Source organism: Sardina pilchardus, chromosome 18 (genome assembly GCF_963854185.1).
Source record: "Sardina pilchardus chromosome 18, fSarPil1.1, whole genome shotgun sequence".
NCBI classification, from domain to species: Eukaryota; Metazoa; Chordata; class Actinopteri; order Clupeiformes; family Clupeidae; genus Sardina; species Sardina pilchardus.
The window spans coordinates 19,688,404-19,712,082 of NC_085011.1; the positions used below are offsets into that span (position 1 = coordinate 19,688,404).

At 43.9% G+C, this 23,679-nt stretch overlaps 3 protein-coding genes across 4 annotated transcripts; 2 read left to right on the plus strand and 1 right to left on the minus strand.

The window, feature by feature from the left end:
- Positions 1-30: 30 nt before the first annotated feature.
- On the minus strand, positions 31-3,944 carry LOC134063690 (steroid 17-alpha-hydroxylase/17,20 lyase). The gene is made up of 9 exons (XM_062519353.1): positions 3,692-3,944; positions 2,939-3,364; positions 2,667-2,805; positions 2,315-2,544; positions 2,017-2,103; positions 1,633-1,842; positions 1,252-1,421; positions 791-894; positions 31-574 (listed from the first exon to the last, which is right to left on the minus strand). The coding sequence occupies exons 2-9, from the start codon at positions 3,245-3,247 to the stop codon at positions 288-290; spliced, it is 1,536 nt and encodes a 511-aa protein (XP_062375337.1). The 5' UTR covers positions 3,248-3,364; positions 3,692-3,944; the 3' UTR covers positions 31-287.
- borcs7 (BLOC-1 related complex subunit 7) lies at positions 3,689-5,445 on the plus strand. Its single transcript, XM_062519354.1, has 5 exons — positions 3,689-3,851; positions 4,287-4,349; positions 4,460-4,503; positions 4,620-4,640; positions 4,751-5,445. The coding sequence occupies exons 1-5, from the start codon at positions 3,720-3,722 to the stop codon at positions 4,800-4,802; spliced, it is 312 nt and encodes a 103-aa protein (XP_062375338.1). The 5' UTR covers positions 3,689-3,719; the 3' UTR covers positions 4,803-5,445.
- Positions 5,446-7,676: 2,231 nt separating this feature from the next.
- cnnm2a (cyclin and CBS domain divalent metal cation transport mediator 2a) lies at positions 7,677-23,035 on the plus strand. 2 transcript variants are annotated; one of them, XM_062519351.1, is made up of 8 exons: positions 7,677-9,297; positions 16,991-17,134; positions 17,420-17,557; positions 18,193-18,362; positions 19,109-19,202; positions 19,527-19,589; positions 21,006-21,184; positions 21,412-23,035. In XM_062519351.1, the coding sequence occupies exons 1-8, from the start codon at positions 7,797-7,799 to the stop codon at positions 21,667-21,669; spliced, it is 2,547 nt and encodes an 848-aa protein (XP_062375335.1). In that variant the 5' UTR covers positions 7,677-7,796; the 3' UTR covers positions 21,670-23,035. The 2 variants fall into 2 exon arrangements, with proteins under 2 accessions (XP_062375335.1, XP_062375336.1); XM_062519352.1 differs by lacking the exon at positions 19,527-19,589.
- The last annotated feature ends 644 nt before the right edge of the window (positions 23,036-23,679 follow it).

The window sequence follows — 23,679 nt, forward strand, 5'->3', positions numbered from 1 at the left end:
AGGTCTTTGCTTTTAATGCTTTTAATTTAATAATAATCCTTATAAAACAAGACACTAGTATCAGCAATATGCACAGATCAACACAAAGCATGACAAAACGTGTTCAGCACAGAATGAAACTACAGGATTTTAAACATCAACATCATCTAAGGGAACAATAAGGTGAAGGATTTTTTTTCTGCTTTTTAAACATCAGCTCTAAGAGAGCACAATAATGTGAAGTTTCTTTTTACTTTTTTTTTTGTTTTACTTTTTTTGACTCGGCCATCTTACTCTGGCCGGCAGCTCTACTCCTCTGTGGAGAGGGCTTGGCCCTTGTCCCAGCCCTCCCTCAGGCGAGCGAGGACCTTGTATTTCTGTGGCTGCAGGACCACCCCGAATTTGCCCTCCAGCGAAGGCAGTGGGTGTCCGGCGGGCACCTCCAGGCTGAAGCGCTGCAGGATCCACGACAGGAAGAGGAAGAGCTCCATCTTGGCCAGAGCCTCCCCTAGGCACACCCGAACCCCGGCGCCAAACGGCAGGTAGCTGGCTGACGGACAGCACGGACCCCCGCCCTCCTGGTCCAGGAACCGGCCTGAGGCGAAGCGGGGAGAGGGGGGTAGGCGGAGGGAGGGAGGGCGGGAGGGAGGGAGAAAGAAAGAGAGAGAGAGAGAGAGAGTCAGAAGAGAGAGGTCACAAGATGGCACTTTGTTTAGCCTATCTCAATAACTGAAGCATGATAACCCTTTTATGGATTTTGTTGTTTCTGTAGGAGCGCATTTGTGTTTGTTTTTACTGTGTCTGTTCTCACCAGGGTCAAAGAGGTCGGGGTTTTTCCATTCTTTTTGGTCATGGTGCAGAGACCAGAGGTTGACGATGACTCGAGTTCCTCGTTTAACAGTGTAGTCCCCAATACTGTAAGACAGGAAATCACACATTAGGAAATCACCTCGTGGCCAAGAAATCATAAATGGCCATGTGTAACTGATATCTGCTAAATGATACACGATCATACATACTGTGTTCCTACATTTTACTAAACTAGTCACCTCCATGTAGGAATATAAATGCCTATGTGGTGCTTACAGAATAGTAAAACAGAGATGGCAAGATCTCACACACATCCAGAGCAGTCCCAGTTACTTTATTTCATTCAGTCATAACTGCAAAAAGGATTTGCTCTGACTCATACCAAAAAAAGCGCCATCCTTTTATTTATTTTCCGTTTCTCCTGCCTTTGGCCCTAAATGGATGTGGAGGGGATGTGTGTACCTGGCGTCAGTCGTAGCCACGTGGGGAATGAGGAGTGGGGAGACGGGCCGGATGCGGAGCACCTCTTTGATGGTGGCCTCCAGGTAGGGCAGGTTGCCCCGGTCACTGAGCAGAGGGTGCCGCTCCTTTCCAATCTTTCTGTCCAGTTCGGCCTGAATCTTGGCCTGCACCTGAATGCAAGCAAGCAGGAGCATAAAAAAACTGGTCATTTCACTTGTAAGTTCTTGTTTCCAGTTCAACACTGGACTGGATTTAAGGTCAAGGGTTCAATTAAATAGTTAAGTCCCATAGCGATTAATAGTATGGTATATGAATGGCATTTTATTATCATTATCCTTATCATTATTACTATCTAATACTTGAATGCCAATTCCTCCCTACCTGTGGATGATGTATTAGATATGCAATTGTCCATTTCAGAACAGTCGTGGTTGTCTCCACTCCTGCCCCAAAAATATCGCCAACAGTCATGAGGACATGGTCATCAGTCAGGCCCACACCCTGGGTGCTTGAGTTGTTGTTCTCCGCGCTGCGCTTGGCCCGCAGCAAGGCATCCAGCAAGTCCCCCTGGATGTTATCACTGTAGTTGGTCTGCAGGGGGCGACAAAGATTGTTTGAACCATCTAGTCAAAGATGCCGTCATTGCACTTGGCTCTGAAAGGCCACACAAAGAATATGTGATTGCACCAAAATTACATCAGCCTCCATAACTAAACAAATAAGGCTATCCAAACAGTCTTGCTCTCAAGATACTGTCTCGTGTACCTTGTGTTCCTCATATTTCTTCTGAAGCAGCTTGTCTCTGATGGACACACAGTCCCTGAGGATTTTCAGGTCTTTGTTTGGGAAAATCTTTCAAAAAGAAACATATAGCGCTGTTGATGCATAGTGACTTAAACATTTTGACGTCAAGAAGTGATTATTCCACACCATTTGATAGCATATCATGCATGTTGCAGACTCTATTTTACATATATGAATGGTATAAATGATGCTGATAAAAAAAAAAAAAGATGATCAGAAAAACACTCCTGTAAGTTAATTACCACAAGTGGAAGTTTACCTGTAGCCATGGAAATATATCCACCAGGCTGTCTTTGGCAACTGTGTCCACTATTCCCTGACTGTACTCAAGCATGTCCTCAAACTCTTCGTCTCCCGGCTTGTAAGAGGAGCTGAAGCACAGGGAACAGACCACGTTGGTGACCGCGCGGGTCAGCTCTGGAGCCAAGTCCACCGCCAAGCTCCGCATCTCACCCAGAGTCTTACACATGGAATCAGCCTCCCTGCAGACTGAAATATGTGGAGGAAGTACACAGAGAAGATGGCAGGGGAAAAGGAGGGCAAAGAAAGAAATCAGTACAGGTGAAGGCTTTGATGGATGCTTTCAACATCTAAGAGCACTTATAACTCACTGATTTTCTCAATTGAAGCAGTCCCCTCTCCAAACATGCAGAGAGCCCCATGCACGATCTTCCGATGAAACTTCCAAGTAGGACTGTAGTCTGCAAAGGCTATGTCTTTTCCATCACGTGTTAAAATGTCTGTAGTGACCTTAAAGAGACATTAACTCTATATTATACATTATTATTATATATCAAAAAGGCACTTATGTTCTGTCAGCTCTATCAAATAACACACCAGCACTATTGTTCTTTTCAATCACAATCCTTTTATATATACTCACAGTCCGTGGTCTTCCAGCAAATGTCTTTCCTTTCCTCATGAGGACCTCTCTTGCATGTTGGTGGCTGTTGACTATGACAATATTGTGTGAGCCCATCATGAGAGAGTAAGTGTCCCCATACTTTTTCTGCAGCTCCTGGAAGAAGATGTGTGGTGGTCGATCAGTCTTCAAGCTGAGGAGGCTTCCGATGATGGGAAGGGAAGGCAGAGCTGGTGGACCCTTGTTTTGGGATGCAGCAAATCTCCTCTTCAAAAAATATAGAATCACCAGAAACGCCGGGAGCAGAAAAGTGCTCATGAGCCAAGCCATGTCAGCTTTCAGTGGAGCTGCTTATAAGTCTGTTTCTGTATTTCTGTGGTGGATGTTGAATGTTGACTTCAGCTTCCGGCAGGTGCTTTGCTCTGCATGATGGCCACCGGACTGGGACTGTAGGTGGTGGCAAAGGGTTTTTATTCATGATCTTCAATGTCATCCCCTTGACCCCAAATATTTGAACCTTTGCTATCTGCATGTGACAGAACTGCAAGTCAACTGCAACAAATGTAGATAGGCCTGAGCCTGAGGAAGCTAAATCATTTTAAATACATTTAACACCTCAATGTCCTTACTATTATTGTTTGACTAGAATAGGAATAGAGTGGACGTTAAACAAAGAACTATAATAACTCATAATTTGGACAGTTTTTAATTCTACAAGTTGTGCTATTTCTTCTGTGACTTTTGCCTGTCAACAATGGTGTTAGTTTGTCCTACTTGCAACGCCGTAGCTGTCTGATCCATCATGGCGTCTTCAGATTCTCAACCCCGTTTTGGCCAGTCCGTTAAAGGCCTTTTATCCGATAAAGTGGGGTCTTGCAGTGGAGATGTCATCGCCCTCACTCGTCAGGTTTTGAAGGGATCACGCAGTCAAGAGGTGATTTTTAAAATCGGAAACGATAGTGACGTCTTCTGGAAATACTGTCAAAGGCACTGTCAAGGCTGTGTTTTGGTTATTAGCAGACTGGCTTGCTAGCTAGCTAGCTAGGGGAAGGGTCACTTGATCTTTAAATACTACGTGTTTTTCAGGCAAAACAAAGTAACAAACTCCTCTAGAAGCAATGTCACACTGTTATACAACGAGTGGTTCGATATGTATATTTAAACTATGTCGTGGGCAGAAAAAGAGGTGTAATTCAAAAAGAGGTGTTACTTCACTGTTAGCAAATAACTTGTCTGTAACGTTATCTCGTTCGCTTAAACTGTAAATTCACTGCAAGTATTTTTTTTAATCAGTTTTTAATGTCATTCATTGAGCAAACTCGGGTCAACAAAATATATCCCTACCTCACTGTAAAATAATATATTTCAGCTTCTCAGCCAAGCGGCAAGAAATATGGTGATTCAAGAGGATGCAATTCTCCATTCGGAAGATGTAAGTAACCTCAGCATTATAACAATCTTCCCTACTTCGTTGTGAAATGAAGAAAGTGGGGCACATGCCCGTTATGTTCGTTGATCATAATGTATTTTCTCAATATACAGAGTCTTAGAAAGATGTCCATCATAACCACACACCTACAGTACCAGTAAGTGTCTTTGGTTTTGGTAAGAATGCATAGAATTATGTTAATGGCTTGAACATGCTGTATGGAGATGACAGCTGCCTCCTTGCGTAGTGTAATTTATTTACTTTACCTTTCAGACAGGAGGCCATTCAGAAAAAGTAAGTCATAATAAATCCCCTTTTACATCATGGTAATGGTCTAGCACTATCACCTTCGATTCAAAGCCACAACATTCTGTGATGAAATTCCCTTTTTGTGTTGCTGACAGTGTGGAAAACTCAAGAAATCTCCAGGACCAACTCAAACACTTATTAAAATGAAGGAAATGTCTTTCACACTGTTTGGAATGTCCGATTCAGCTACTGTATGAGAATTACATGTGTTGCTGCACACATCCTTTTGCACTGCAGGCCAGCCGATACTTACACTTGTGTTTTGACAACAATGATGGCTTTGTATTTGTTTACACTCTGAGACATTGAGATGTATGCAGTTTGCCTTGTCAGATCATATGCCCAGTTAGCTTTGTTTGCGCTGCATTTATGTATTGTATTCATGTGTCACGTTACAGACTGATTTGATTTTTACAGAGATAGCACAAGCCCTTTCCCTGAAAAGTAATTGCAGGTACTTTCTTGCCATTTGATTGGTATTTGTCATTATCATTAACGCCAAATGTTTACATAATTCAGTCATGACTTGAATTTCTAGGGTGTAAATATGCTATTGTTTCCCAATTATATATGATGAGTAACATCTGGGTTTTCCCACAATAATATTTATTTTAGCATTTGCCTTGTAAAGTGTTAATTTACGTACATTTCAGCCAGTTATTGACAGATGCAATTGTCAGTACTGTGTTTTACTAGAAATAAGGTTTGAAACCTGGAATAAAATGAAATATGTTGTTGTTGTATTGATATGCATGATATTTGCTTTGATGATATAAAGATGTCATATCTAAGGCACTAATAGAAGTGATATGTGCAATTCATTACTACAATCTGTGTGGAGGACTTTAAAGGGCCACCTGCATCAAAAAATGCATCCGGGCAAGGCCAAGCAGATGTCTGCCCTAGGCTGCAGCCTTGGTCAGACTCCCGATTTTGAGTTGCCTGAGTGCAAGTTTACCACGGGAGGTAAACTCTAACTAACACATCTATTCACATGTCTTTTCCTAGAAAGTAGTGCAATAATGCAGGATTGAGTGCTTGCCAGTGCTGGTTCTGGTTGAGTCCATAACAAAGAGTGAAACAATATCTCAGTATTTCTATGGTGTTTCCTATCACATAACACTTTGTCCAACACAAGTACATCTTATTCCATTTGGATACATTATTATTAATGAATTGTTCCCAAAGATCTTGTGTGTACTTTCCATGAAATAATACATGTTCAGGTAAACACAACGTGCACTAGGTTCTCCTGCATTTGGTGCATCTTGATACTCTCATTAGGGCACGTCTCATTCCTAAAAATCAACCAGTCAAGGTCTGTGTTTTTTTTTGTTTGGATCAGAAAGTACCCAAAGAGGTCAAGTAAATTAATCAGTGAAGACGTAAGTCAGTTACTTGTACAGATGTACCGTAACTGTCACATTTGAATTATTCTGGAATGCAACTTCTAACATGCCAATGCATGGTGCAAAGAAGCCAGTTTCAAAACCTTGAGATGAAGAAAATGTTCCTCTGGAAAACCTTGAAATTCCAGCTTATCAGTCGACAAGGCCTCCCGAAGGGAAAAGTTTACCCTCGGCAGAAACTTTTAAAATGACATCAGCTGAACTGGCTACAAGGAAGAGCCAATCTCTTCATAATATATCCATATCAAATAATATAAAAATGTTGTCCAGACTGCATGCAATAGGCTACTTCTTGCATGAATAATATAAGTGGGCACCATAGAAGACATGACAAAAAAAAAAAAAGACAAAGTAATGTAATGGCTTATGGTACCAAATCAAATGAGTAGTATCAAAACACGGATAATTTGCTAAACTTTCACTTTAGCATTGATTATATATTTTAAAATTGATTGTACCTTAATTAGCTCTAGGTTTAGACATGATGGATGTTTGACTTACCACAAGGCAGTTGTGTTTATCAGTGTCTAACATTATGTAGGTTTTTTTTGTTGGGATTTTGACATTAACTCTTGGACATTAAAGATACTAATATACTAGTAGAATTGTGTAGCCTATGTTTCTAGGCTATAGTTTTGGTTAGACATAATTTAAATAAGCAACTTGCGATGTCACCAATTTTTAAGGTAGGCTATTTAAAATGAGTTTTAATCAATGCATTACGTACTATTTAAACCTAAGCTATAGGAATGGACAAGCGTAACTCAAAGTCTATATGACTACTTGATTGAACACAAATGATAACTCTTCCCATTTCCAAGGATTAGGTGTCCAAGGCACATATGGGTGTGTCATGAGGTGGCGTCTGGCTCCCCCTACAGCATAAGGGTACAGAGTACTGGATATGACATTCAGTTGTTTCATTCAACAACAAAAAAAATCTATTTGTTCGTTGCTACAAGTTCTTGGTTTATTAAACTATCTACCTTGTATTGAAATTTGAATTTGATTTAGGCTAGATTTAGCCTGGAATACTTTCTGAAGAGAACAATAATTATGAATAACCTACACAAATCCAACTTCAAATGACACGACTGTGTTCACAGCAAGTGTGTGGCCATAATATATTAGAAAGAAATTAACAATGTGCGCGTAGTTCTCAAAAGTGGATAGCGTAGTGTAGAGGTCTACTCAATTAAAGTCGTTTGTTCTTGGAGAGTACAAATCCAGCCTGTTAGAATGGTGAAATTGTCTATGAACCAACTACTCACCATGTAAATTAAAATGCCAGTCACCGCTGTATGTAACATCTGTCTTTAACCTCTGACAGCTGTTCGGTCATTGGAGTGTTTGGATTGGATGCCAGACACCACTCCTACTTCCCAAGACCTCCCACCTAACCACGGATTGGTCGTCCAATAAATCAGCCTCACCATTCACGAGGATGTGGCGTTCCTTTGCATGTTTATTTTGAGTTGCCATTTGCCCAAGGAAACCATAAGACCCACCCTCCTGTGTATGCACCACACCATTGGATTTTAGGACTGTCCATCACTGTACATCTGGAATAACACGAGTATTCACATAGTCCGCGCTACCGTGTAGCCTGCAGGCCACGGGAGAGGGTGAGTTATGGCAGTTTTAATGTTTGACGTGAGACAGGCCGTTGCGAAGATGAAAGCGGACTCCGATTTACTCTGACTTCATGCACCCTTTTTTCATTCAGTAAAACATGCCCACTGTCAACATGGCAGAGCAGTCGACTGCGGTGCCCTCTCCTAATATGGCGGCACTTAGCCCGGCTAGATCATTGACTGTTATTTTCTTAATTGTCAGCGGCTATCTGGTAAGCTCTGCAAATGGAAAGGAGGGGACAGAGGAGACTGTCATCATAGGTATTAGGCTGGAGAATTCGGACGAAATATCCTATATGGATGAAGGCTTTTTGCGCGTCAGCGAGCGCTCGCGTGTCAAGTTGAGGGTCTATGGGCAAAACATTAACAACGAGTCGTGGTCTAAGATTGCCTTCACTGAGCACAGGCAAACAAGTGTCCCGAAGGACGCGGATAGCCCATCAGACTTGAACCTGCAGAACCATGGAGATGCGTCTACGGGAGAGACATGCGGCATCCGCTCCTCTGATATAATTATCCTTCCCCATACGATTGTGAACCGAAAAACATCGGGCTTGATTGAAATAGACGTGAAACCTCTACGGAAAACAGAAAAGAGTAAAGCTTACTACCTTTGCATTGCCACGGCATCTGTCGGTCCACCAGGTACATCGGACGGTTGGTCTGAGAACACCTGGGTTTACCACAATGGCCTAGATACCAAGGTGCTTGTGGTGGAGGAGAAAAAGTTCCTCTTGCCGTTCTGGCTCCAGGTGATCTTCATCGGGATGCTGCTCTGCCTCTCGGGGATGTTCAGTGGGCTAAACTTAGGCCTTATGGCACTTGACCCCATGGAACTGAGGATAGTTCAAAATTGTGGGACGGAGAAAGAAAGGAAATATGCAAAGAAGATCGAACCTGTGCGAAGTCAAGGTAACTATTTATTGTGCTCTCTTCTATTAGGAAACGTCCTAGTAAACACAACACTGACTATTTTGCTGGACGACATTGCTGGGTCGGGTTTGATAGCCGTGGTAGTGTCCACTATTGGCATTGTCATTTTTGGAGAGATTGTACCTCAAGCCATCTGCTCACGGCATGGACTGGCGGTGGGGGCAAACACAATTTTTTTGACCAAATTTTTCATGATCCTGACCTTTCCTGCTTCATACCCGGTGAGTAAACTTTTGGACCATGTACTTGGACAAGAGATTGGCACTGTGTACAACCGAGAGAAACTGTTAGAGATGCTGAGAGTGACGGATCCCTACAATGACTTGGTGAAAGAGGAGCTGAACATCATTCAGGGTGCTCTGGAACTCAGGACCAAAACGGTGGAGGATGTGATGACTCCCTTGAGGGATTGTTTCATGATCACTTCAGAAGCCATCCTTGATTTTAACACCATGTCTGAAATTATGGAAAGCGGATATACCCGCATCCCTGTGTTTGAAGGGGAGAGGTCCAACATCGTGGACCTGCTGTTTGTTAAAGACCTGGCCTTCGTGGATCCGGATGACTGCACGCCACTGAAGACCATCACCAAGTTCTACAGCCATCCGCTACACTTTGTCTTCAACGACACAAAGCTGGATGCTATGCTGGAGGAATTTAAGAAGGGTAAGTTTATAGCATGTTAGTAACGTTTTCTGATCTGTCATGCACCCAGTGGTGTGCATTCTTTTTTGCATATAGTGTACTGCACTGCACACCTAATCTTTCTTTCAGTCTTTGAAGTGCTCTAAGTTCATAAGGTAATGCCCTCAGTCACCCCATGTGGGATTCATAGAAAGATTAGGCTGTTGCTGAAAGAGTGCTGTCAGACATGTTACTCAGTGTACTCAATAAAGCCATATAGTTTATGATCCTGTACTTACTATAGTCCTTATAGTCCTGGCTTAAATATTAGTTTTAGGTGACACCAATACTTGCGCTTTGACCTCACCTCTGTCCCTCCCTGCCTCCCTGCCTTAGAATAGCAGTGCACTTCACCTAGAAACAAACCTTGGTCCAGGTTTGTGCTGGTACTGGATATTCACCAGGGGGTTGGTCTTTCAAATGTGCTTAGGGCCACCAGATCAAAAGCGAACAGCTGAGATGCATCACTATTTACACCTGTGTCCAACTTGTACATCCAGAGATGTTTACACTTGTGTTCCGATTTCATTAGGCTACTCATTTCACTTCCACTGGAAGTCACCGTGTTGGGGGTGAATATGTGCATAGCGGCGTTTACGCTACAAAAGATATGAGGTCAGATGCATCTTGAACAACCTCGGCAAATAGTTTGAGCAATCGCATCACAATACATCTTGTGCATCACATTCAATTTGTAGTCAGTGCTGTCCACTCAGTGATCCAGTCGCCCAAGATGACCCTAGCTATTTCCACCTCCAAGCCACCAATCTGAATACAACAGTACATGATGTCTCATGTAATGTATTTCATTACATGAGACATTATTAACGATTGTGTCAGACGTAATGGAATTCTTCAGCACACAAGATAGCACACAGTACATGCACTGATCCACGTGAGTCCCTACAACAATGGCAGTAGTGATAGTACACTTACACAGTGTTTGTTCTCTGCCTTAGACTGCACTGCAAAGTTGTGGTTAAAACATCTCCTGTAAGTGCTGTGTGCTCAACAGCGGCGTTTTCAGCAGCTTGAGATTGACAGGATAACGACAGAGAGATGTCACCTGAAGGTGTTGTGCATCCGAGACAACAGGTACACTGATGTTTACAGCGTGGCTGTTCCCTCACCTGCCACCCACCATATCAGCCCCAGCAGCCACAGATCTCACTGATGTAGATAAACGGCCTCTCTTAATAGCCTCTCTCAAACATTAGTGTGTGTGTGTGTGCGTGTGCGTGTGCGTGTGCGTGTGTGTGTGTGTGTGTGTGTGTGTGTGTGTGTGTGTGTGTGTGTGCGTGCCTGCATACCTGCTGAGTAATATGGTCCTGACGCAACCATCATTTTCTGCCTCTCATTCTAGACGTATAAAGTGACACCGCAGGGCCAGTCACACAGGCACTAGAGTTGGCGCTCTGGAATACAAGTACATAAAGCAGTGGGTGCCACTTCCCATTTAGCCTTGTGCTATGTCTCAGCAGTTCCCTTGCATCTCCCTCCGCCTCCAGTCTACTGGAATAGCCCGACCCAGTCATGTCCCTTGTTAATGTTTACAGAAGATGCTCCTCAGTGTCTGTCTACTGGTCTTGTGTGTGTGTGTGTGTGTGTGTGTGTGTTTATTTCTCCTATGAATGTACCAGCATGCCATTCCTGAACCCACACCACATATTTCTTATTAATCTTGTATTAATGCATGAATCATCTAAATAGCTCCGTGAAACCACTCTATTATGATCCTGTAGTAGTCACAGAGTCATACTTGCAAGGCATGCAGACTACAGAGAGCCTTCCCAGAATTAGTTTGTAAGTCTCTAAGAGTCTGCAACAGTGAGAGGTAAATCCTTTTGAGAATGGGTCTTTGGCATAGTTACATAATCGCCGGTGTTCACTGGACTGTTACCTGGACTGTGTAGTATCAGTAGCTCATTGCTGTAGAGCTACCGTGTGAAGAGCTAAGAATATCCATCATGATTAGCTATCTAAGTTAGTTAATCATAAGACAGTCATGGAGTAATCAAGTACAAGTATACAAATACGTGACCTTACAATTTTGAATTGAACAATAAACATTTCAATTTCAATTAAATTTCACTTATAGAGCACCAAAACATTACACATGTCTCATGGCGCTTTACAGAGTGTTAAACATTCAGAGAGAGCCCAAGAGTAACCGGGGCGAGGAATTGGGGATACATATAGGAAGAAACCTCGGACAGATCCACGACTCAAGGGCCCAACCCATCTGCCTAGGGTCAGTTACAGTACAGTAAGGTCATTTTTAGTGTCAGAAAGTTCAAATAGTCCAGTGTAGGGAATAAATTGTCCATATGAATTAGGAATTGTCTTAAGGAAAGCAACATCAATGAAACAAACATAAAACCTGCCCCTCAAACTGGAAGGGCAGTGCGGCCTGCTTTAGTTTCAGAGTGACATGTAGAGGGGATGCCGTATTTCTCGGGAGTGATAAAACAGACTCTATCATCAAGTTAAGTAAGATGCTGTCTAATAACGTAAGTAAAACTGTCTCATTTAGTGCCATTGAAATCTTTATTGATTCTACAAAAGCAACTAAATGTTATACCTCATAGGTATTGTTGATGTACAGTATACAGTATGTGTATCATATATATCTTGTTTTCCTCACAGTTTGTTGATGCCCAGCTTGCCCCAAGCCACTGAGTGCCCAGTATGAAGGCCCTGCCGGTAAACGCTTAGCTTTTTAAACAGGCCAACATTCCACCAGCTGTGGCACAACAGGAAATGGACTTAAAACAGATTTGGACAACAATTGATATGCGACCGTTTTACCGCATGAGGCTCGAGTCCATCAACAAAGCCTGTCTTAGAATCCCCCGATCGACCTCTGAAAGGGGCTGCTGATACCGTGTGGTTATGTCAGAGGTGTTTACTGCAAACAAACCAGCATTTTAAATGAAACCTACAAAGGAGAAAAAGGTTCTCTGTTGTCTATTTACACCCGCAGTACTAATGCACAACATATAGGATTCCTATTCAATTCTTGTTTCTTTCCACTGGTCATTTTTCATAGTAATTTGAAAACGACGCATAAAGGAAGCATAAAAACAGACTACCCCTGGCTTTCCGCTGCGCGATTAGAGGCAGTGTTTTGTCTAGCAACAGTAAACATTGCAAAGTGCCGTTACCTTGGATAGCTCCAGTTTTAGAGGGTTCTCATAATTGGCTGTGAACCACCACTGCAGAACAGGAGGTAATAACAATATCATTAGTGTCTTAGATAATTGAACAAGACCATCACACACAACACATACACATACAGTACACACACACACAGAGTTTACAGGACACACACATCCAAATTAGATGATGTTTTGTTTGGGGGAAGGGGGAGGCCTGTTATCACCTCTGATGTTTTGTGATGGGTGTGTTATCACTTGTTATGTAAACTGGTGACCGCCAAGGCAGCCAGCCCCATATTTTGGCTTTCCCCCGTGTTTATGAAGCGATGTCCCCCCCCCCTAGGAATGAGAGGTATTCGCGGGGGCTCGGAATGCCCTAATCCTTTAAGCGAGCCCTTGGCTTCACAGGGTTAATAGGCGTTTGTGTGGCGAGAGCCAGGTCATTAGCCCATATTGACATTGAGTCACGTCATTGCACAAACTACTGGCTGTTTTCCTGTCAAGCCACTGTGTTTTTAGGGGAAGGGATTAGTAATTGTGTTTTGGTCACCTCAAAATAATATATACATATATGTGGCTAGACCTATTATGGCATGTTGTAAAAGGGCTAGGAGGTTATGTGTTAGGCTGAGGAACAGTGCAACATATGCAAATCCACTTTGAATTATGTTCTTCAAATGGTGATACGTGCATCAGTGTTAAAGCTCAGAGTTGGAGACATGCAGGACACAGATCATATATTTGTATACACATACATTTGCCTATGAGTTCCGGCCCTGTCTTAATTGAAACCCAGACATGTCCACAACCCGCTGTGTGTGTGCTGGGAACGGCAGTAGGACTTGGATGCCTGCGACTCTCACGGCGTGCGCTCACACCAGGCTTGGCCATTTTCAGCGGGGACTTAACTTGTGGTGCCTTTGAGGCTTTGTGTCACAGCTAATTGTTTTCATTTAGGTATTAATAAGGATTTGCACAGCTTTCAGTAGCCAGGGCCAGACGTGCTCATGTTTGCAGGCTGCTAATTGCAATTGGCACACTTCAGTTGCTCAAATACGCTGATTCCTTGTGTTTTTCTCTCTCTCTTTTTTTTTTTTTTGAGGTGGGGCGATTAGCGTGGGATTGGGTTGATTTGCCGGCATCACTGGGAGTTGTGGAGGGTGGCCGTGCCCTGGGAATCATGTGTGGGAGTGTAGGGAGGTCTGATGGATGTTTGCTTCATAGGGGAAAATATGGTGAGGTTTAGTTGCACCTCATTCATTCCACTCTCTCTCCCTCTCGCTCGCGTTCTCTCTCAGAAAGCACATGTGTAACCGGATTAGTGTATGAAATAATCAGAATCATTGGAAAAGCACATTTTCGGATCAGTAGTCACACAGGCTGCTGTGGGATCCTGTTGTTTGGTTCTGTCTGTCATGAATGGAAGCACAACGCTGCACTTGAGAGTGCATTTTTACAGAGCACCATATTTTAATCAGGTGCAGGAAAATGTTGACACACACTGAATTACAGAACTGCTTGGAGATGTTTGTGCATGGCAAGGGTTTTCTGCAGCTACGTTTGTTAATATGCATAATGGCCTGGGGGTCATAGCTCTCCATATTCACATTATAGTCTTTTTCAATTGTTTGTTTAACCCTTTGTCTAGTTTCTTTGGAATACATTGCTTGGTTGCTGACTGGACCACACAGACGCAACATGCTCAGTGCATTTAACCTTTGTTGGACAAGTGTAGATGTAATCTTTCCAAACTACTCAGACATGACCATTTTGAAGTATCCCATACTTAACTTGGGAACAAATGTCATCAAGATCAACCCTTTAGAGACCTCGGGATGCCTTGTTTGAAAAGGACCAGACACATTTCCCATATATATTCATTGCATTGAAAAATATTCAGGGAGAGCATCATTGAGTAGCCACCCACAGTCTCAGGGACTATTTTTAGAGAAATTCCATTGTGGAAAAAATCTTAGAAAAAAACCCATTCCATAAATAAATGGGAATTGAGAGAGCAGTTCTGTGAGGCACATTGTGTTTGTTTGAGTGTGTGTGTGTGTGAGAGAGAGAGGGAGAGGAAGAGTGTTTGCGTGTGTGTCAGTGGAGGTTTGAGAGGCAACCGAGTATCTAACCTAGAAGTTATTTTTGAGCAAGAGCTTTGCTGTATTGGAATCAGCTCTACAGTGTTCTCTAATAAGGTATAAACTCTGTCTCCAGGTCAGTCGAAAAGTCATCATTCCGGTCTGTGCACAGTACGTCTGATTGTCCATCTTCTTGCTCTTGCTCAATCCCACGTCCTCCCAATCTCATTCAGACTCCACAAAGAGCCTGAGAGACCTCTTATAATTCTTCACAGTTTTTGAATGATAAAGCTTAACATTCACAACTCATAGTTGAAGTGTGCCCCCCCCCCCCCTCGTCCCACACACACACACACACACACACACACACACTCACACACCAGTTAACCCAGAAGAATTTGTTTGAAAATATGTGTTGCATTTCAGACAGCCTTAGTGCCAGATTGAGAGTTTAAGCAAACATACTAAATGGCCGTCTTGCTGTGTCGGTCGAGGAAGTATGAATGGACATTGTATGTTTTCCTTAATCGTTGGCATTCCTGCTATGTTTCTTGAAAAATACTTTTGTGGGAAACTATGAAAGTATGACTGACCTGGTCATTGGTCATTCTTTAGTCATGTTGGGGTCCTCCAGAGCATGCTGGAGACTACGCACGGGCCTCAGACTGCTGTTGACGTAAACATCTGTCTTCACGTAGGGTTCAAAAAGGTGTTTACACAGCTGTCACAAAGTCATAAGTCTTCTACCATTCAAGAATGTGTGTGTGTGTGTGTGTGTGTGAGAGAGAGAGGAAAAGAGTGTGTATGTGTGTGCTTGTGTGTGTGTGTGTGTGTGTGTGAGTGTGTGTGTAGTGTGTGTGTGTGTGTGTGTGCGTGTCATTCATAAGAACATACTGAGGCACGGAAAACCTTTGACACAGCGTGGGCGTTCTCCAGGATCCCAGATCACGCAGTGAGCGACTCCTCGCGCCGGGGAACTCGGTGCCACGCTGTTGCCCACATTTGGCCTGCGCCGTTTCTCCACAACGTTCTGTAAACGTGGGCATTGCCTCTGGCCTGCACCTTGCGTTTTCCTCATGTCAATAGGAACTTTGATGTGAATACAAGTGGAAGAATGGCTGGGGCCAACAGGGAAACAGAGAAGAGAACCTGTTATGACACCAACACAAAAATAAAGGACTAGTGTAGTAGATCTAACAAAAAGGCCTTTGTGTGTGGTGAACTGTCAAGGCTCCATGTTTTTTAGCAGACAAAGTTTGAGCCTGATGTGAAGAACCATTTTGAGCCTGTTTGTACCACCCACAAAAATACAGATATCATGCACATTGAACAAGATGTATGCATTAGGTGCAGTGCGTAACATAGTGTTCTTGTTGCGCAGATAGTAGGACCACGGGCTAATAACAACTCCAAGGTCCAATATTTGGGGTGCACAAATAGTGGGGGAAAAAATATCTGCAAATTTGTTAGTCGCTTTGTAAGAAATCATTGTCTAAATGTATAAATGTTAATGTATCTAATGTATGTAGCGGATTCATAGCGGAGACATGGTCACATACAGTATGATGTGTAGTCTTTTGTGCAGCGAGCGAGGTTGGCCATGATTTACTGAGCTTGTTAACATGAGCTTGTTTCCTTGCGGATGGTTCTTAGTGAGTGAGACTCAGAGGACAGCAGGTCACACCGCTGTCACTTCGGTGAGAGCTACAGCCGGAACGCAATGGAAACTTCATTTTGGGGCTAATATTAGCCCTATGTTCTGGAAAATTCCTTTGAAATGATCACTAGCTGAGAAACAGGAAAAGAATTTTCTTTAACGTTTTGGGTTGACAGTGCCGGGCAGGGATCTTTTTTTCTCTCTCTCTCTTTTCCTTTTTTTTCCAAATCTGCTTATGGAGGGGGTCCTGGGAACCCAGTTGTGGAAGCATGGGAGATTTGTAAAGAAAACGCGGCAAGATTTCTGCTCTCAGTAACGTGGACTGGTCTTTGGGCAGTTTTATGCTCATTACATACTTGAGATATGCTCACATATGAGCTCAGTGGCAAGGCACGAGGATCCCACTCGGCAGCTGTATTCAGCTCCAATTAAGTAACAATAGGGAGATCATTTACGATGTAGTAGACTGTCCTCTCTAGACTGTCCAAGAACTTCTTCAAAAAACAGTACTATGTAGTGTTTTATCAGTGTCTCACTCATCTCCCAGTTTGGGTGCTTAGGGTATATGAAGCACACTGTGAAGCTGTTTTTTGTCTTTTTGTTGAAAAAGAACAGGTCTTAATTGTAGATGATCATGAGCTGTCAGTTTGAGCTTCAGTTCAAAAGTTCCCCTGCTTGCTGCTCTTGAGTCCTTAACTGAGACTTGTGTGTGTGTGTGTGTGTGTGTGTGTGTGTGTGTGTGTGTGTGTGTGTGTGTATTTGTGTGTTTTCTGTCACAGGTAAGTCTCACTTGGCCATCGTACAGCGGGTCAATAATGAGGGGGAGGGGGACCCCTTCTATGAGGTTTTGGGCATCGTCACCTTGGAGGACGTAATCGAGGAGATCATCAAGTCAGAGATCCTGGACGAGACAGACCTTTACAGTGAGTGTTTCCCTAGCAATATGAAGCTCCTCTTGCCTTGTACCTTTTGTCACAACAAAGGATAACATCTAACATAAAATGCCCTGTTGCCCTTCATTTGTCCATAATATTTTGGGTGGCACCCTAGCAAACCATGCAAGTACATTCTGTCTGCAAGTACACCTTACAAAACCAGTATGACATAAATCTGTATGTTGCCACGTGTTCAACACTACACTAACATGCATCAGCACTTCCTGTAACAAACTTTCTGATGGAGATGCTTATTTTGTTTTCATTGTGTAGCTGACAACAAAACAAAAAAGAGGATAGTCCACCGCGAACGCAAGCAGGACTTCTCCGCCTTCAAGCCCGTGGAGAGCGAGCTGAAGGTCAAAGTTTCCCCTCAGCTCCTGCTTGCCACCCTGCGTTTCCTAGCAACAGGTATGTCTGCCCGCCGGTCTACCTGGCTGTCTGCTGGTTGCGTGTGAAATTGTGATGCCAGTCACTCCCAAGTGTGAAGCCTCCGTCTGGATCAGTTGCCTCACTCCCTCTCTTGTCAATCCCGTCTGAGTGGCTGTGAATGGCTCTATTTTCTCGCCGCCTAATGCATTGGTTTTAATAAATCAGAACCGAATCGCGTTGTGCAAATCACATGATATTCCTTCTATCCGTTCCTCAAAAATCACAGAATATCCCTCAAAAAATACAACTTTATGGGGGCACTGTGGCGCAGCAGGCTAGAGCGTCCGAAGCATTTACGGGTCTGAGTGCCCACGGGGACCTAGGTTCGAATCCGGCCTGTGGTCATATCCCGATCCCACCCCATCTCTCCTTCCCACTTGTTTCCTGTCTACCACTTCACTGTCCTATACTAATGAAGGCAAAAAGCCAAAAGATATACTTTATTATACCTTTATGCTCTAGGTTTGTGTCTCCCCTTGGTCCTTTCATACCTTAAATAATGTTCTCTTTCGATTCTGCTGTCCTTCCCACTCTATCATTCTGTCTCTGGGTATCTCCTCTTCATTCCCGCTCCATCACACTGTCCTCTGGCCTTCTCTCTCGCTCCCCTGTAGAAGTGGAGCCCTTTGGTCCAGCTCAGATGTCGGAGAAGATCCTGCTGCGTCTCCTGAAGCATCCGCACGTCATTCAAGAGCTCAAGTACGACGACAAGAACAAGAAGCAGCCCGAGCACTACCTCTTCCACCGCAACAAGCCTGTCGACCACTTCATTCTCCTCCTCCAGGTGTGTGTGCCAGACACCTCCACACTCACACTCACAATGTGGCCAATACACAGGAAATGTCTGTATGCTGTAGGAGTGATGTGATGCTAGCTATCCACTTTCTCCACTCTAAATTACACTAATGTCATGAAACATGTTTTTGAGAACTGTGAAGGAAATACCTTTAATAATGACAAACATCTCATGGTCTCTCTGTGCCTTCAGTTTTACTTTGAGATGTTTTTACACATCTGTGGCCAAATCAGAGGGCTTGTACATGCAAAGAAAAATATAAATATAATATATTAAGGCTAAAGCAGATAAACAAAGTGTGCGTAGTGTGCAACACATTTCATTTACCCTAATACATCATTATTATATTAGCTATATCTGACAACAAAAGGTACTTATTGCACCTTTAGGAGCTGACGGTCACATACAAACTGAGTGAAAAACTATACTCATACTTTCTGAATGGAGGACCCCATTATTCACATAGACATGTCTTCTTGGCCCTAATTGAATGGAACATATCTGTGTTAATTAATATGTTAATGTGTTAAAGTCTGTGTGAATTGGTTTTGTGAGAGATTTGTGAGTCATTTTGTTATAAAACACTTTGAATGCTACAGTACAATCATCAGCAGATGCTGTTAGGGATCCAGCAGTGGCTCACGGGGCCGTTGGAATGGATTCTTGAGGATGACTTGTTCTATGTGTTGAATGGCGAACTCTAACGTTCCGTGATGTTCCGTGATGTTCTGCAGGGGAAAGTGGAAGTGGAAGCAGGCAAGGAGGGGATGAAGTTTGAAGCGGGGCCCTTTTCTTATTATGGAATGCTAGCCTTGACCTCCTCCCCAGGTATAATAGTAAACACACACATACACACACACACACACACACACACACACACACACACACACACACACACACACACACACACACACACACACACACACACACACACACACACACACACACACACACAAACAATGATTTGCCTGTGCCTTGATGGGCCTTGTAGAGTTCACTATATTCCCTGCTTTGCTCTTAACTCTTCGGAGTTCGGAGACACTATTTCCGGTGTGGTGTGGTGATCAAGCTCTGGTGTCTCTGATCAATTCTCCCCCCTCTCTCCCTCCCTGTCTGTCTGTCTGTCTCTGGGTCTGATGCTCTCCTCTCCAGTTCCTCTCTCCCTGTCTCGAACCTTCGTGGTCAGCAGGGCGGAGTCTTTAGCTGGATCCCCAGGTACCGAACCCTAATCCTGCCCAGCAGCCTCCACTTTAATGCCTCTTCCTTGCTCTCTCCCTCTCTCTCTCTCTCCCTCTCTCTCTCTCTCTCTCTCTCTCTCCCTCTGTCTCTCTCTCTCATACATGCTCACATACACAGTGGCTTTCACTTCACTATCCTTTCAGCCTATTTGTACATAATCATGTTGGTCTCTTTCTTTGGTGCCGACTGTAAGACACTATCACATGAATACTCTTGGCAATATAAAGAGGTCGCGCCAAACTAATGTCATGTTGACTTGGTGTGCAAATAGCAGTTACAGAGACTCCATCTTCCTCCCTACAAATATGTCCCAACTGTTAACACCAATTCAAAAGATGAAGAGAGTAATACAGTCAACGAGGGGTAGGAAAAACATGTGATCTGCCAAAACCAAAGTTTATATAGCACATGCATTGAATCTGTGGGGGTTTCTTTTTTAATAGAAAAATCAAGGCAAAAAAAAAACAAACCAACATAAAAGCTCCGTCATGAGAACATAAGTCATTAAAAAAGTTCCTCTCATGTTTGGCGTCCAAGCAAATCTGAAAAATATCTGACTTAGCCCCTGCAGAAACTCTCAAAGTCAGATGCTAACTCAAAGTTATATCCATACTTTAAGCCCATTAAGTGCTTCACTTGAGAAAAATGCATACGTTGAGTTCAGTTTGAGCCTCTCTTTTGAATTATGAAAATATATGTACATTTGCCTGGACATTAAAGAAGGCCGGATTATATACAGTGCATTCCTTTCACATGACTGCAGTAATTCTACCCCGGGGACACTCTTTGAACTGATTCTTTAAGGACCAGAGGACCTAATCTCACTTTAATTGGAAAAGAGCTGTTTAGGAAATATTGTGACTTTTTCAAACCAAGTTTGTGTCACGTAGTTCTCATGTATATATGTATAAGGGCTGTTTCCTTCTTTCTCTGGTGCTCTCTCTCCCTCTCTCTCACTCTCTTTCTCTCTCTGTTTGGTTTTCTTCCACACTTATATGTTTTAGTATTCTGCCTCTTTCTCAGTTTTCACAGTTAATCAGAACACAGCATGCCTTCGCATTTTCCATACCATTAAGCTCGTAGCAGAGTCTGTGAGATGAAGTTATTGTCTAGTATCGCCACCCAGTGGCATGGTTTTATATCTGTCCAATAAGAGAGGCCTGTTTGAATCATGTATAATTAAATAATTTCAATAGGTTGAAGTTGTTCAAAGTCTCATTTTGTGGTCAGGAAATTTTCTGTAGAAAGCGTCACATTTTAATATCACACAAGTCAAGTATATAATAATGTTATAGTATAGTGTGTGTACAAATATTGCTACTTGTAGATGTGATTAACATCTGCATTTTCGTGTACAAATGTAACTGTTGTCTGTTTCCTTACCCCTTAAAGAGAACAAATCACCCCCACGACCTTTTGGACTGAATCACTCTGACTCTCTCAATCGATCCGACCGCCTTGATGCAGTCACACCAACTCTGGCTAGCAGTAACAACCAGCTCAATGCCTTCCTGCAGATCTATGTTCCAGACTATTCCGTCAGAGCCACATCAGATCTGCTCTACATCAAGGTCTGCATTGACCCTATCAGAGAAATGGTTTAACCTTTTAACAAGTTTTGTAGGTTTTGTTTGACTGTGCTAATGTCAATGCTGTCCCTTGTAAATTCACGTTGCTTAGTTACAATGTTGTCCTCTCTGCCCTTTTCTCTATCATCCTTTTCTTCTGTTCCTCATCTCTCCTGTTCCATCACTCTTCTTCTCTACCGTACTTATCCCTCGCTTTCCATCGGTCACAGGTCACGAGGCAGCAGTATCAGAACGCTCTGACCGCTTCCCGCATGGATAAGACGCCCCAGTCTACCGACGGCGAGTTCACCAAGATCGAGCTGACCCTCCCAGAGCGGCCGGCCGGTGCCGTGGACGACTCGGTCAGCCCGCTCCTACCGCAGCCCAACAATGCGCACGTGCACGGCAACTCCCACTGCAATGCACACTCACACACGAACACACACTCGCACTCGAACCACACGGGCCACAACGAAGGCGCCATCTGAGCGTCTCCACACACACACACACATACACACACATAAACACACACACACACACACACAGACACACGCACTCGGGACACACACACACACATACACACCCCAGAGAGTGGAGGTGGGAGCAGAAAAAGTTTCCACCATCGAAGGTCACAAGAAAACACCATCCACAGTCCACAGGAGACAGGGGCAGACGGACTGACAGACCAGTCCACCGTCAATGCCACACTGCACCGCGCCATGCCGAGCCGAGCCGAGCCGAGCCGAGCCGAGCCTCACTGGCACCCCACCCACTCTGGACCACCAGAGCTGCCAGCAGGCCTCTGAACGGGGCAGAGCTGTACCTACCCTCCCCCAACCGGTGACCACCTGGAGCAGAGGCCAACCCGACGCCAACGGACCACAGGCCGCCTACACAGGGCCGCTGCCAGGGCGCCGTAGGGACCTTGGCATCCTTTGCAGGAGGGAGCCTAGAGGCGGCACTCTCCTCTCCCACCCCACACCCACCCCCTCAGCGAGGGCACCTCAGACAGGCCTAAGGCCCAGCCACACGCCCCCCTTTGCAGCCTCACGGCGAACTCAGGTCACTGTTTGCGGTGCTCTGCATGACCAGGACAGTGGACACGCTGAGAAAGTGCTCCGTGTGAAGGACCATAAATAGCAACATACTAGCGACGCATGCACACTCACACACACACACACACACTCACACACTTGTGCGCATGTACACAGAGATTGAGAAAAATAGACCTTAACATGGACAACTGTCCTCAGGCTCTACACAGAGAAGTCTTACACACCGCTACTCTACTCTTTGGTGAGTAGCTTCACCCCTGCACTGGTGAACTTCAACCTCCCCGCCCCCTTACACACACACACACACACACACACACACACTCACTCTAAGCTATGCTTGAATAGGACGTTTCACAGGTACAGGCTCCGGACCCTCCATCCTCTTCCCCAACCCCACACACAGGGCAGCAGTGGCTCACAGAGACGAGGCAGCAGTCTCCATCTGCTGTGGACCCAAGCAGAACCCTCTTGAAGGAGGAGGATTCTTATCCTAAAGCCTTGGATTCAAACGGTCATTGTAACTTCAACGAAAAGTCTTTAACACCACTGGGCCCTCCATTCATTCATTCATTCATTCATTCATTCACTCACTCACTCATTTATTCATTCATACATTCATTTATTCACTCAGTCAGTCCAATGGATTGGGTCATTCCACTGAAGAGCGTGTGTGAGTGTGAGTGTGTGTGTGTGTGTGTGTGTGAGAGGGACCACACGGGCGCCACAGAGCAAGAGGAAGCGCGTTTGAACTGCTTGACCAAAGACACTGGACAATGGAGACGGCAAAAACAAATGCATTCACCAGGGGAAGGGGCGGGAGGGGAGGGGGCATGGAGAATTTTGACTGTGCCAAAAAAGAAACAAAGAAATGTCCTTTGGTGGCTACACGCGGTATTTATTTCCCTGCTGAGAGTAACGGTGTGTATTCATGTGTGTGTGCGTGTGCGCGCGTGCGCTGGTGAATACATGTATTGTACACTTACAGTACAAAGGCAGTCGGTGTATGTTTACATGCAAACGCCTTTTCATTTGTATATTTAAGTAGATAGTACTTTTTTTTCTTTTTTACTTTGGTTATATGAAGAAGAAAAAAATCTCAAGGTACAGAATTTTTTTTACACTGTTCTGATAAGCTGTCTGTTTTAATCACTAGTCGTAAGGACCATCTTTTATTTTAGAGTAGCTACATATGCCCTTATGTTGACATGATTGTAACAAAGTGGATGTATATTTTTTAACTTACAGTTAGCTATGACAATGGTGTTAAGGCTCAGACATTGAAATTCTCAACTCTTACCAGACTGTTAAAAGTATTGTGGAAATGTCACAAAAAAGATCAAATGGCGCATGATTCCTACAATCATGCATCACACATCAACTAGTTTATCAGACACTGTGTAGAGGTGTGTAGAGAGCTAATTAAGGAAACTTGGACACTAGAAA